Source organism: Vidua macroura, chromosome 5 (assembly GCF_024509145.1).
Source record: "Vidua macroura isolate BioBank_ID:100142 chromosome 5, ASM2450914v1, whole genome shotgun sequence".
Classification (NCBI taxonomy): domain Eukaryota; kingdom Metazoa; phylum Chordata; class Aves; order Passeriformes; family Viduidae; genus Vidua; species Vidua macroura.
Genome location: NC_071575.1, coordinates 49349243 through 49363095, shown reverse-complemented (window position 1 = coordinate 49363095; position 13853 = coordinate 49349243). Strand labels below are relative to the sequence as shown.

The 13853-nt window shown below is 38.2% G+C and overlaps 1 protein-coding gene across 2 annotated transcripts in view; it reads right to left on the bottom strand.

Moving 5' to 3' along the window:
* MET (MET proto-oncogene, receptor tyrosine kinase) overlaps positions 1-13853 on the bottom strand; it is a 69339-nt gene that overhangs the window by 54217 nt on the left and 1269 nt on the right. For both annotated transcript variants that reach the window (XM_053977273.1, XM_053977274.1), the window contains exon 2: positions 1580-1771. In XM_053977273.1, the coding sequence (XP_053833248.1) occupies positions 1580-1771 (192 nt within the window). The remainder of the gene's footprint in view (positions 1-1579; positions 1772-13853) is intronic.

Here is a 13853-nt window from a genome sequence, read left to right as displayed (position 1 = left end):
TCATCATGGGAAATTAAGATAAAACTGGCAAGGTCGCCATTGAAAGTTTTGTTAATTTTTTTTGGCGGTGGGGAGGGGGGAGGGAAGTGAAACATGATTTTCTCTACTTTTTCATCTGTCCTTTGTGGCAAATCACTTTGAACTCTTTGCCTGTAGAAACATTACAGAATTTGTATTATGCAGCTGGTTCTGTGTCCAGTCTGAGCAGAAGACTGGAGGCATAGGATTCCCTTTATCCAGACAGGGTGCATATACTGAGAACAATATATAACCCTATGCACTGCATGTAGCAAGAAAATGAAGGGAAGGGAGAGAAGAAAGGAAAGGTTTAGTTCTATTAAAGGATACACATGCCCAACTATTTTCTAATGGAAGCTTATGGGAAATGGGAAAACTGGAATGGCACAGCAACCAATGGTCTTCTCATTAACCTTGATGACTCTCTATAGCCTACAGAGCAAGAAGGCTGGAAGGCTGTTGATATTTCAGGGAGTTTCCTAAAAGACAAATAGTACTGGTAAATTGAAATAACACAGCTCCTTGGGTACAAGAAGGATCCAGGCTGAGATGCACATCCAGGCTGACCTCTGGCACCTGGAGGAGCCAAGTTCTCCAAAGAAGTTACTACAGGATGATAGTGCTTGAAGTAAGTTCGGTGAACTCAAAGTATATTGTCTTTGTCTTCTGGTGTTTGATTTTGACTGCCAAGATTTTAAAAGACTGCTGCTTGTATGTGTTATATCTATTTAATTAGTCACCTACAAAGAAGTCATGTAGTATAATCTACCTGTCTAGATTAGTTATGTACTTAATGGAGGGAGATAGACTACTCAGGAGGGTGACTTATCACTTTTTTAAGAAAAACTTGTTTTAGGACAGGAAGAACAGTAATCCAAAAGAACAGAGTGAGATAGGAGTGAGCAGGAGCCTGAAAATCTAATACACATTCAGAGAAACTTGAATGTAGGTGGAGAAGGAGCTAATCTCAATTCTACAGCTTTGAATCATAAGCTATGGGTACACTAGCAAGGAATTTGGTGCCAGAGGAGTGGATCAGTATAGAGAAACAACTAATGCTGAGGCTCCTGCTTCTACATTATAAACTGTCTTGGCATTTTACATTGAATAGATTTAATCTGATCCTCTAGAGTGTAGATACATATGAAGTGTATTTTTGAAGCTGTTTAAATAATCAGTCACTGTTTTAGACCTTTCTGCCCCAGCTGGAGTTGAGGCATATCTGATGTCTATACAAGACCATAATTTCAGTTTAGTCTTCTCTGAAAGAACTCTTGTTTATATGGACCAGAACTGTTCTGTGAACTAAGACAGCTGGAGATCATGGTAGAATTTGCCTCAACCACTGTTTCAAACCACAAACTCCAGGTAAACACTTAAAATACTGAATGTTCTACTAGACACTTTACTTATATTCCAGAAGCTGTATTTTATTTGGTAATTTCAATTTTCTAACGCCCTTTTAAACTGAGGTAATAATTCTCCTGCCATTTCACCATCCTGCTAAACACTAGTATGGCTTTTTATGGTGAAATTACTGTAGTAATATGGTAATATTTACCTGCATGAAGCGGCCCTCTGAAGTTCCCAGGTTAGCAATGGTAAGGTTCCCTTTGGTGAAGACGGATATCGAAGTCAACAGGACACTGTTGAACTGGCCCATGAACAAGTCAACCCTCTGCAGAGGAGTCGTAACTTCTAAGCGATATTCATCATCTTGTGCTCTGCAGTACGAAGCATTTCTTGAAAAAGCCTGTTTGAAAATGAAGTACAGATGAGTACTGTCTTTATGAGTAGCAATAGATCTTTGTCAGAATGAAGTCATTTAGCACAAATGCATTAGACCAAAAGTATTTTAAGATGTTTCAAACTTAATTGCTTCATCAGTTATGATGTTCCATGAGGAAGGCAAAAACTTCTTAATGTTATGGGATTGTTTCTATTAACTTTTAAAATCATGTCTGCAGGAATAAGGCATAGGGTCTTTATTTAACTAGATGATACGTGTATAAGCACATTTATCAGGTATCCTTTTTCATAGTGACTTCTTTAATGCTGCTCCTCCAAAAGTCTGAGAATTCTTGTACCGCAGAGCCTGCCCAGTGACACACCTACTTCTGAAACAGTTTCCTAAAAAAAAAGATTCTCTAACAACAACGTGATTTTTTACATTAAAATAACAATTTCCAATATTCTTCTCCCTCTATTTTCACCACCTTTTTTCAGAGATAAGACACTAAAGTGGAGAAGAAGCCAGAGAAAGAAACAGGAGATAAGTTAGGAAAAATAGGTTTCTGATTGTGTGTTTAAATGAAACTAAGGGAAAGACAGATTTTGATAATTACTCAGATTATTGTACTAATCATCTATGGTTCATGCACTATTTCATCTGATCTCTAGATGTCTTGAATGTACTAAAATAATAGCTGCATTTACAGGATTTTCTCTTTCATTTGAGGAATAGAGATTGCATGTTTTTAAATTTCATTGGAAAAAGTCTTGAACAATGAACTTTAAGTTGTCTCTGAAAAAGAATATAACCTCCTAACAACTCAATAGTAATCTATTAACTGATAATTTCATTATTATTGATATTATCTAATTTGTTTTGGGGACATTATGTATAAGGATAATAATCAGGAATCCCTTAAGTTATCTTTACCCACTTCAAATTTGGAAGTCATGTAGCATGTTCCCACTGTGACATACTTAATGAATAAGCATTTAGGAAGATTATAAAGGATCTTATGGTGGTTCCCTCTTTTGAAATCAGTAGTGAGCTTAACTTCTCCTATTTTTTTAATTGATTTGTTTTTTGTCACAAAACATGTTTTAAAAACATGTTTTAAAAAGATCTTTTAAGAAGCTTGAATGAAACCTTTTCAAGACAGTCAAGAGTCTAGTTACTAAGTCAAATAGATCTGCATCATACCCTTAAAGAGCACGTAGAAGTAAAATTTTATCGTCTTCTTCTCTAGATTTAGATGTCTTTCCTCAAAGTATGAAAAAGAAAGCAATGAATGAAGAATTTTTTGTTGGCCTAACTGGTGAATTCTGGACTGAAACCCAAGGCATTGAAAATATTATCAACGAAATGTTCAACCTAGTAGCTCAGCCCTTTGCTGTTGAATTGTGATGTTTCTGAGCTGAGCCCAGCAACAGCACTGGTGAGTGAGGTTTTCTGTGGTCCCTAGGAGTTGCAGTCAGCAATGGTGCCAGCTTTTCTGAAGGTGCCCTGTCAATTTACTGTAGCATTTGGTGAAAGCCTACATCAGACCAAATGAGCAGTTGACATCTCTGTGCAGTGTCTTAATGATACAGAAAAAGGGCTTCTAAATTAGATGTGGTACAGTGGTGACTTAACAGTTTGGTTATCCACATACTAAAGGTTTTACTGTATTAGTTTTCTTATTAACTGTTAATATACAGTGTATTTTTTTCAGCAGGAATTGAACTAATACTTTGAACTAGGAACATTGAACACGCTTTATTTTTTTTAACCCGGTATTTGACTGGGTTAAATCATCAGTGGGCAAGTTTGGCTTTTCTTTGTTTTGGCCATCAAACAAGCGAAAAGCTGTACTCTGTGGCACTCATATCCTACCCAGTGTAAAAGTATTTCTGAAACATCTGTGCAGATTACTCATACAATGAGTATGAATAGTTCAAGTGCAGAAAGATGTACAGTTTTCATGCTTTTTGAAATAAGGCAGATTTCTGATTTTACCCTCCCCCAACATGGGATCTTTGCTCTTTCCTGTAACTGCTTTTTTCTATAAGCAAAGACTTTGCAGAGAGATGTTTCTGTGCTAAACTTAAAGTACTTCATCCTACATAGTCATTTCAGCACAATTCAAACATCTTAACATGCTGCCTCATGAAACCCTGTTCAAGCTCTTCGGAAAAAGTGGTCAGATTTTCCTATTTACCCTGACACTTTCTTAGATTCTCCAAAGTCAGCTAGTCACAAAGTCAGCTCAGCCTTCCTCACAGATGCCATAATTTTGTCTATCTACTGAAGAACCTGCAGATTGTTACACATATGGTTCTTAAAAAACCTGGCACTTCATGGATTAACCATAATGTAGGGTTGGCTGTTCAAGAAATGGGAAGCCTTTGATCTTTGAGTAGAAATGTAGAGATTAAAAGGTTACTTAGAAAACTAAAGGAAGATTGATAACAGGGAAAACTTTGTGAAACATGCTGCTTTAAATTAACACTTTTAAGTCTGGTTCTCTCTTCCTCCCTCCCTCCCTCCCAGTATACACATAACTATCCATTTGGCTGTCAATGTGGAAAAATAACTGATGTCAGACGATGCACTCTGGATATCATGCCAAGTTCCACTGAGAAATCACACAACTATTGAAATGGACAATTAGAGCATGGGTAAGTGCCTGGGTTCAGCTACATTGCTTCTCTTGTAGGACAAGAGGTGCCAATTGTGCCTGTGATTCACAGAGACGGCTTTGTTCCTGTTAAGCTGGCACAGGTGTGCTGCTGGAATGCAGTGAGGTGTGAGCAAGCCCTGCCTTACAGCTGTGTCCAGAAGGATAGAAGATAGTTAATGTTATCTTATTTGTTCATAAGGGAAGCTGTGGTTTTCTGCAATTTACCACTGATTTGGTCCACAGAAGACAAACATGCCAAAAATGTCTCTAGACATCACTGAGCTGAGCTATCAGGAGCTGTCACTGTTTTGCAGTTAACTGATGGTTTATATGTCATATTCAGTAAGCATAAAAATAAAATATTTCAGACAGAGTTGCATATTTGAAGCCAAAAGTGCAAAGCGGGGAAGGAATTCTTACAAAAACTTGTGAAAAATCTCAGAAAAATACCTGGTTAGGTCAGTGTCAGAAAAATGTTCCAAAAGTCTAGTCTCTGGTCTGAATACTATAAACATGAAAAAAAAAAAAATCCAAATATATTTTGTGAGCTTTTCTCTAATTTGCAGTGACTGCAAATTGGAGAAACATTCCTCCAGGCTCATTCTTCTAGAGCTAGTCAAAACCTGCTCTTAGTTAAGTGCAGTGCTCATATAGAAAGTGATATTATGTATAATATCTTGATATTATGTTTAATGTCTTGAATAAACTGGAGATCAATGACTTAATCACTGCAGAACATTTCATACTGTCTTGTGAGCCACTTGGAGGACAACATTAAAATTAAAATTTAATTTGACAAATTGGAGAAATGGTCTGAAAGTAACTAGGTAATATTTCCTAGTGCCAATCATAAAATAGTGCAGTCATGATGTAAAGCTCAATGAAAGTAGGAATATGCATGAGTTTTATTTCCTGCTGGTTTGTTTATATGACTTTTAACTTGCTGGCTGTCAAGAATCAGAATTCTAAGTATCAACATTTTTTTCTGCTATTGGGAACTCTGGGATTCTCCCTCAAGAGAAGTGGTCACCTACAAGAGCCAACAACATTTCTCCTTTCATAGAACTGAAGAATCCCTTAGGTTGGAAAAGACCCTTGAGGTCTGTGGCATAACATGGAGTAGGGAGAAATAAGCTATTGTTAAATGACCTGGATCCAGATGTCTGCAAATGGCAAAAATCTTTTTCCAAAGAAACTATTGTAGAGTTTCTGAATGAAAAGGTGATTCTACATAACAAATTGGTACCAAGACCATTAAAACCTATGAGAGTGTATAAGTTCCTTGTCTTTTCTTTTGTGGAAGTCAGTGAATTAAGATGAATAATCAAACTACAGTTTTCAGAGTGGGTCCTGTTGGAATCAAACACATAATGGTGAAGAATTTACATGTACAACAGATTCTAAACAGGAAAAGTAACCACGAGGAACACAGAAGAACCTTATCATATTTTCCTCTCTAAATATTTCCATGTATTTTCAGCCAATGTAACTTTGCTGTTCTTGATACACCTTAATTTTCTGGGTAGTTTGCATTATTTATCTTCAGGTGAGAAGTGCATTTGATCACTGCTTCTCTCTGTTGAAAACACAAGAATGCAATTCTGGCCCAAATAATTCAGTGAAGCCAGGTAGTTGTCTGAGGACGAGAATGACTTGATCATCATCATGGTAATTATGATTCTTGTAATCCTAAGGAAGGGAAAAATTAATCATATTGAAGGGCACAATTTTGCCAGTGGAAACCAATTCATGTGCTAAACAGTTCCCATAGGAGCAGAGACACAGTGATTCTGGTTTCTTCTTGACTGATGAACAACACCTTGAGGGTGTGTGGGCGCTGTGAACTCAGTCCAGTGTTCATGCAGGACAGAACATGTCTGGGACAGGGGACTGGGTTCTCTGTTTCTAAGAACTTCTGTTGAGGCAATGAAGCTTTACTCTAAAAGGTAAAAGAGTTTCTTCCTCTTTTTGTTTTAAACAAAGAAATGTTTCTCTCTTCTTCCTTTCCCCTCTTCCAATACTCCTCATGTATTTGAAGGCAATTCGAAGATTTTTACATGGAATACAGAGAAAGCATGTTCCTTTCTCAGAGTAAATTTTTTAAAATAACTCCATCAGTGTAAATTTTACACAATATCATTTCAGTAGCTCTTAATACTTGTTGCTATGACCTACTACTAAAATGAGATGGGGAAATCACTGTACTGAAGCTCCACTTAAGGAAATAGGTAAAAAACCATCTATGTTAAATGTAATTAGTTAATACAAATTAAGATGATTTCATGTTCTTTTGTCAAGATCATTCAAAGAGTTATTTGCTTTTGTCATTGAACAGTACTGCATTAGTTTTCATAATCTGGTTAGTGCATTAGCACTAAGTAAATCCTATTGATTCAGCAGACAAAATGGACCTAAGTAATCTTTGTGTTTTGCTGATTTCCTTTATATTAATTTAGCATTTAACTCAGTATACAGATTATCAAAGAAGAGGTGTTGACTAATTACACATTTTTTAAGAAATAAAGTAATGCATTGGAGAGATTGTGCTGATGAAAGCAGTTTTGCTGTACATTTGTAGTGTCTATTAGGTGCATTTTTCATAGAAGTCCTTACTGACATGAAAGCTGTGTAAAATAGAAAAGCTGGGAATTCCATCTAGACCAGCTATCCAAAGATAATGCTGAGTGTGGAGACCCTTATTCCAGCAAAACATTGCACAACAACTGCATGTCTAGCCAAAACAGTGGTGCAAGACATGTGTGGGATAGAAAGAATTCAAGAAACTAGAAGAAAATCATGCAATCTGCCCTAATTTCCACAGGCTGCGTATAAAAGCAGGTGACATCTGCCTTAAGAAAATTAAGCTGTCGTTATCACTTCCTGCAAGATCATAGCATTTCTTTGTTTTCACATACCCTGTAGACAGTGCAAGTAATAATTTCATGAGGCTTACACTTGGTTTCTGAACCATTTATGCCATGGATCTTCTGCCTCAGCATTATTTTTTTTTTTTTTTTTAATTTACTGTGGGATTTGATTCTGGTTTTACTTGTATGTTTGGAAATGAGGAGTAATTCCAGTCTCATGCAAAAGCTGTCTGAGATCAGAAACCCACATGCCACCTAGAAAGTTTGAGTAACACAGCTCTCTCCTGGATAGTAATTACCTACTGTTGCTTTAGTGAGCAATAATGATGGCCAGATGTGGTCCTGAGTCACAATAAGTAGAGTAAGTAGAAAACTGCTGAGGCAAGGTGGGTGCTGAGTGAGCTGAAAGGCAGATGTCTGCTTTGTCAGGACTTATGTGTCTCTTCATTGTTTGGCAGCAGAACACGAGGAAAATTCATTGCTTGCTTAGATGTGTCAACCACCTGCCAAAGCCGGGTGGGATGAATCCAGGACTTAGATCTGCACACAGCGCACTGCATAATCAGCTTCTCTTTCTCTGGAACTTGGAAATGTGCTTAAAGAAATCCAAGCAGATCTTTCAGAAGGGGCTGAGATGGTCCCATTGCAGAATAGTCATCAGCAGCTTTGAAGTGAACTTAATCTGGGATTAAGGAGTCTTAGAATTCGGTCTGAACCCAGGAAAAGAGGCTCAAATCTGTATATTATACATCTTCAGGTAGTGTCCTTAGTATTATATAACTACTAGTATACATTTTGGACATCTCTTTTTGTGAGGCTGTAGAATTTTTCTAATTTGCAAAGCTACATAGGCTAAGAAAATTATACTTTGTCCAGTTCTAGTCTTTAGATTTATTTAAGGGCCTTCAGAAACTGAGACATAAAAACCACGTGACCAGATATTAATTTTAACAAAATTAAAATTACTTTCTGCCTGAAATGATTTCTGCAATTCCAGAGGAAAGCAGCAGAGTCACTTTTCCACACTAATAACCAATAGGGAAACCTGCCTTCAGTGGAACAATTTGATTAAAAAGTCTGGAAATGGAACATTATTAGTAACTCTGGCTGATAAAGCTATGCCCTTTGCAGAAAATGGCAGTTTAATGGATACTACTTTTTCACAGAGAAATCCAGCTTTCATCAAGAAGATGATAAAACGCCATGCAGCATGGTGAAGCAAGGAAAGACAGGTCACTAACTGGACACCAGGAGAAGGAAAACTGTAGTTTTTGCAGCCATTGGTGACTGAGAGGTTAGCCCCCAAACTCCACAGCTCCTGGGGCTTGGAAGAGTCTGCACAGGTACCTACCACTCAGGGTGGTCTGGTACTTTCTGAAAGAAATCCCTGACCTGCCTTTTTCCTTATCCTGTCCCTCATGTGGGTGTCCATGTGGTCAGTCCCAGAGATGGATCAGCCATTACCTCTGTAGCCAAGTGTTTGCTAAATCTGATTCAGCCTGAGATAACCTTACCCAGCACCACAGCCATGCTCATACCTCACCCCTACACACTCATATTTGTGTCTCTCCCATGCAGTTCAACTGGAGACCAGACTCTCCCTGCAATCCCTTATGCCTGGCTGTTTGCCCCAGTCAGGTTTTCCATGGCCATATGGGTAGGTGGCCATGTACTTAAAGGTGGAGGGGAGCTGGCTGGTGAGAACACCCTGCCTGCCCTCCACTGGGTGCAGGCACAGCAGAGACCCTCAGTACTGCCAGGACTCACAGCAGACATGCAGTGAGAGCAGAACAGGATGCAGCCTATCCCCTTGTTACTAGGGTTTAGCATGTCTTAAAGGGTGCCAGTGCACTCTGCCCATCATTCTGCCCTCCTCATTTATTGTTCTGAGATGTCAGAACCCCACAGAGGAGCTTGCATACAAATGGGAACAGATTTCATGCCCAGGCAGAGTGCTGTATGCCATCTGATATAGCATTTCCAGAGGAATAAAGGACCTGACAAATCTAATGGATTCTGGTATCTGACTTTTAGGGAAAATATTCAGTCACATTCTACTTGCAATATAAAAACATCTCCATGCTGTGAGACTACCTAAGTAATTTACAACAACCCATTTTAATCAGAGATATGTGCTGCTATTTTTAAAACTGACAAAATTTTATGCCAAATGGTGTGGAATATTATAGTTACAGGGCCTCAAAAGAGTTATGTGTCTCTGTTTATTTTATTAAATATTCTTAGACAAAGCCTTAAGATGATAGATCAATAAGTGCCTTTGCGGTTTCCTGATAGAAGGCAGCAATTATTTTCTTCCATTACAATATAAGCATAACCTAATTTTACTCATCTGTCATGTGTGTAATTGTAATAAAGAAGCATCACCATGTGTTTATTTTACCCTCCCTTTATTTTTTTGTTTTGGTGATCTTCTGTTTTCCTTTCGTGTTTTCCAACTGTTTGTGACTTTCATTTAACAGGAATTGTGGCCAGTTTGTCTTGCTTTATGACACTTTCTGGGAGCATGGCGGCAAAAGCCTGTCTGTGACTTCTCTTTTCCTTTAAGAGCTAAGTATTTTAGGCCTTCACCTGAACTTACCTGTAGAAAAAACAAAGACATAAGATCTTTACAGAGCTGAATTTGGACTTCATCATTAGAGGTGTTTTATCATGTAAGTCCATAATGATTAAAGTCAGGTAATCTGGCTTACAATTGTTTATCATATAAGAGATGCAGAAAAGACAAAAAAAAGCCTGTAAGATCCTGATCTGTCTAATGACAACTGAAATGTATAGTTGAGATTGCCAAAGCTAAAATCAACTCATCTTCCTCACTTGAAAAATCCCATTTAATACATGGTAAAGATGCACACTACTGAACTATGTCTGCAAATGAAGTAAGAAGCATTCCTTTCCTCATCTAAGCACACCTCTGCTTTGAGGATACCACACTGGGGCTGATAATGACTAACTGACCAAATAAACTTTGCTTCAAGACTACATCCAGTTTTCTCTTTGTAGTGGGAGATTCCTGAACAGTGATTCAAAACCCCCCACAGCAGCTAGCTCTCAGATATCTTTGTCCTGACTCAAGCAATAAAACCTCCTTACTATTACTCCCAATTTTTCTTTTAATTCAAAGCCAGTTCTGTTTCCATCTTGCTGTCATTTAAGAGTTAGCCAGCTCTTCCCTGAAGGAAATTATTAGGCAGTACTAACTGGTCACAGCTCTGCTGAAGTACGTCCGACATCAATCAGATGCTCCATCGGATTCACTTTTCCTAACCCTGAATTCAGTGAGCCCAGATTTTGGCTTAATATGTATTACACTTAAACACAACTGGAAATGTTTTATTTTGATTTTATGAAGTTTTCCATGAGCACTGGAGTAAGTGAAGCACAGTTTTGTCAGGATTTATATCTTGTGGTTGGTTGACTTTGTTCTTCAACTAAGCTCTGGTGGAGACTATTCCCATGGGTGGGCAATACCTTCCTTGTGACTCCTTCTGATGTTTAGAAAGGTAATCCTAAAATTTCATCAGTTTCCATAGCCTGAGCTTATATGGGACCTGTCTCTGGATTCACACCTGAATTCACATTTTTAAGATTTCTTATTGCTGAGGCTGTAAGGACAACTAACAGAAAGACAGACCTAAAATAGCATGACCATATAAACTTCATTCCTTTAGAAAACAAGGCCAAAACAGAACAAATTTTGCCTAATACATCAAGATGAGTGGAAGTTTTTCTTATTTTTGCTTTAAATCTGAGAAGAAAAATTTGAGGAAGTGTTTTGGATTTGTCATTCAGGTTTATTTTGATCTAATTCTACCTTCAGAAGCCTCAGACGAAACAGTCCTGAGGGACAGCCACTTAAAAAGATGGACTACCTGAAGTCAAACAAAATTATGTACAATTGTCTTATGGGACTTTTTTTGATAACATGAAATAGCTTTCATCAATCAGACTCTAACTGTAAATTATCAGAGAGCATTTCCTTGCAAAGAGTGCTAGAGGCTCATTTTTCTTTTTAATATTGAAGTTAGTGGTATACCATATTCACTGCTGGACTGTTTTCACTGTCCTATGACTTAATTATGCAGTGGTCAGTGACTTTTACTTGCATGAGTGATCTGTGGTTTTATTCTCTTGACATCAAAGAGAAAGATCATCTTGGCTACATTACAAAAAACAAGTTTTGAACTTCGCAACAATAAACTGTGACAAACTCTCAGATTTTATAAAAGCTTTCTTTTAAGTTGAAGGTGACTTACAAAAAGGGGGAAAATGTTTTATGCCCTCATGTACACTTTTACAATGTACAAAGAAGGGCCTAAGAAGAGTTGGGATGTTTGAGAATCTTTTTTTATTAATTATTATTTAATCTCCAGCAGGATCAGGAAAGACCAGATTTGACATTTTTGGGCCAAGCATAAGAAATGACATGCCTTCCTTCTTCTGCCTGCTCCTTCGCTTCCTCCACATTCCAACCCTTCAGGTCTACTTTACACACCAGAGAAAAACAGGTGTACGAAAGATGGTTGGCAAATTCTTGCCAATCTCTTTGGCTAGCTGAAACCTGAAAAACCTCAAAGAACACTTTCTACTGGAGCCTTAATGAGCCCGCTGGAATAAGGCAAAGGAAATGGTACCGCAAAGCTTGAGAGTCTTGATATTTCAGTGTTAAGCAAACAATCAGGACAAAGATTTCTGACTGTCTTTATGCCATTTAAAAGAATCACAAGAAATCATAGAAACATTTTTCCCTTTATCAATTTAATGCAGCAGAAATCAGAGCTCTGATGACATTTCTTCAAAACAGGCAACTATAATAAACATGTCGGCAGTGCAAGACATTCATTCTGATATGCAAAGCAGCAGCAGACTCTGGAAAAGCTTTTGAGACACAAAAGTACTTCCCAGCATGTGAAAAGCGGCAAATTATACTGTCAATATTTTAATGGTACACTTTGCTTTGAAGAGATCACCTTATGAAATGTGCGTATAGGCAAGAGCAGAATGAGATAAGTTAAAGGCCACGAGGTTTAAAGACAGTCATTCACAAATCATATACCCCAGGAACATAGAATAAAATACTTTCAGAGAAGAACACTGGTTCTTGTTAAAAATGAAGTGAAAAAAAAAAATTAAAAAAAAAGAGAAAATATTACTACCTGAAATGAAAAATTAGGATAGCAATAACACAGTGAAGAGAGATAAGGTACTGTGCTGAATGTTTTCTAACTTGTTTTTAGTTTCTGCAAATTGCCTGTCCCCCTCCCACAAAAAAAGGGAATGAAATGCTATGTCTGTTGGGGCTGCTGTATCAGCATCCACTGGCAATACCTGTATCTGTGTTGAACACCTGGAGACTGCTATAAGCACTCATCCCCACATGCCAAGGCTGCTGTGGTTATGCTCAGACCACTCCAGACCCCCTCTGAGTGCATTCCTGCTACTGGGGAGAAGCCACAGGGTCTCTGTAATGGGTTCTTCTCCCCAGACTGCCCTGTCTCACCTCTGGCAGTGGGGAGCAGCTCTTCTCTTTGACAAAACAGACTCTCACCTCCAACCAGGGCATTGCATCAAAATCCTAACCCAATGCCCTGTGCTGAGCAGCTGTGCAGAAGGGGACACTGGTGATACTCGGGGTGAAGAGGGTCTGTGGCTCCCACTCTCACTTTGAGCTGTCCCAGCAATGGAATATGACACATACCAAACACCTCTAAATGCAGGTTGAGCTGTTGATCTGTCCTGACACAGGCCTCATACTGGCTGAGCAGAGCCCCACCACAGAGGCTCTGGCTCTCTGGTAGAAGACAGTGTGCCACCTTTAAGGTCTAAATTTCTTGTCTTGGAGAACAGAAAGTTCCCCAGGTAGGATATTTAGGGGCCTGCTTTGTAAGCAGATCATTGAAAGTTCCATGTTCCAAAGTAACTGTTCTAAGTACCCAATTCCCAGATTCTGTATTTCTTTTACAAGACCTAAAACCAGCACAGGCACTGGCCAGAAGGGAAAGGGGAAATTTTTGTGCTTCCTCTGCTTACTGAATTTCATATGGTTGGAGAGCAGCAACCTCCTGAAGTCATGGTGTACAGAAATGCAACCCTCCCACCCTCATTCTGATACAGATTTCACTGACACTTTCTAGCAGAAAACTGATGTCAGTTGAACTGTTTCTGTACCAAGCATGAGTAACTACATTACAATCTGGCTCTTCATGCCATATTCCAAACCAGCTCTTTCATTTTCTTCTGAGAAGGGCAGTGATTCAGCATTAACATGCTTTTAAGAAAGAGATGTTTTTCAGGGATTCTTCAGTGCACATAAATATGAATGCTTAGTAATACTTTTTTAAAATATTAAAAAAAATAACTACCTAAATAACTACCTAAATTTATCTGTATCATAGTTTCTCAAACAAAAACCTATGTTTTTTAGCCCCATAGGACCTCAGCAATTTTTATACTCAATTTACAGGAACTAATCCTTTTAGGGATAATCAACAGCAATGCTAAGCAATCTGCAATGATCAGGGACTTACATTTTGTAACTGAAACTGAAGGGATGGATACT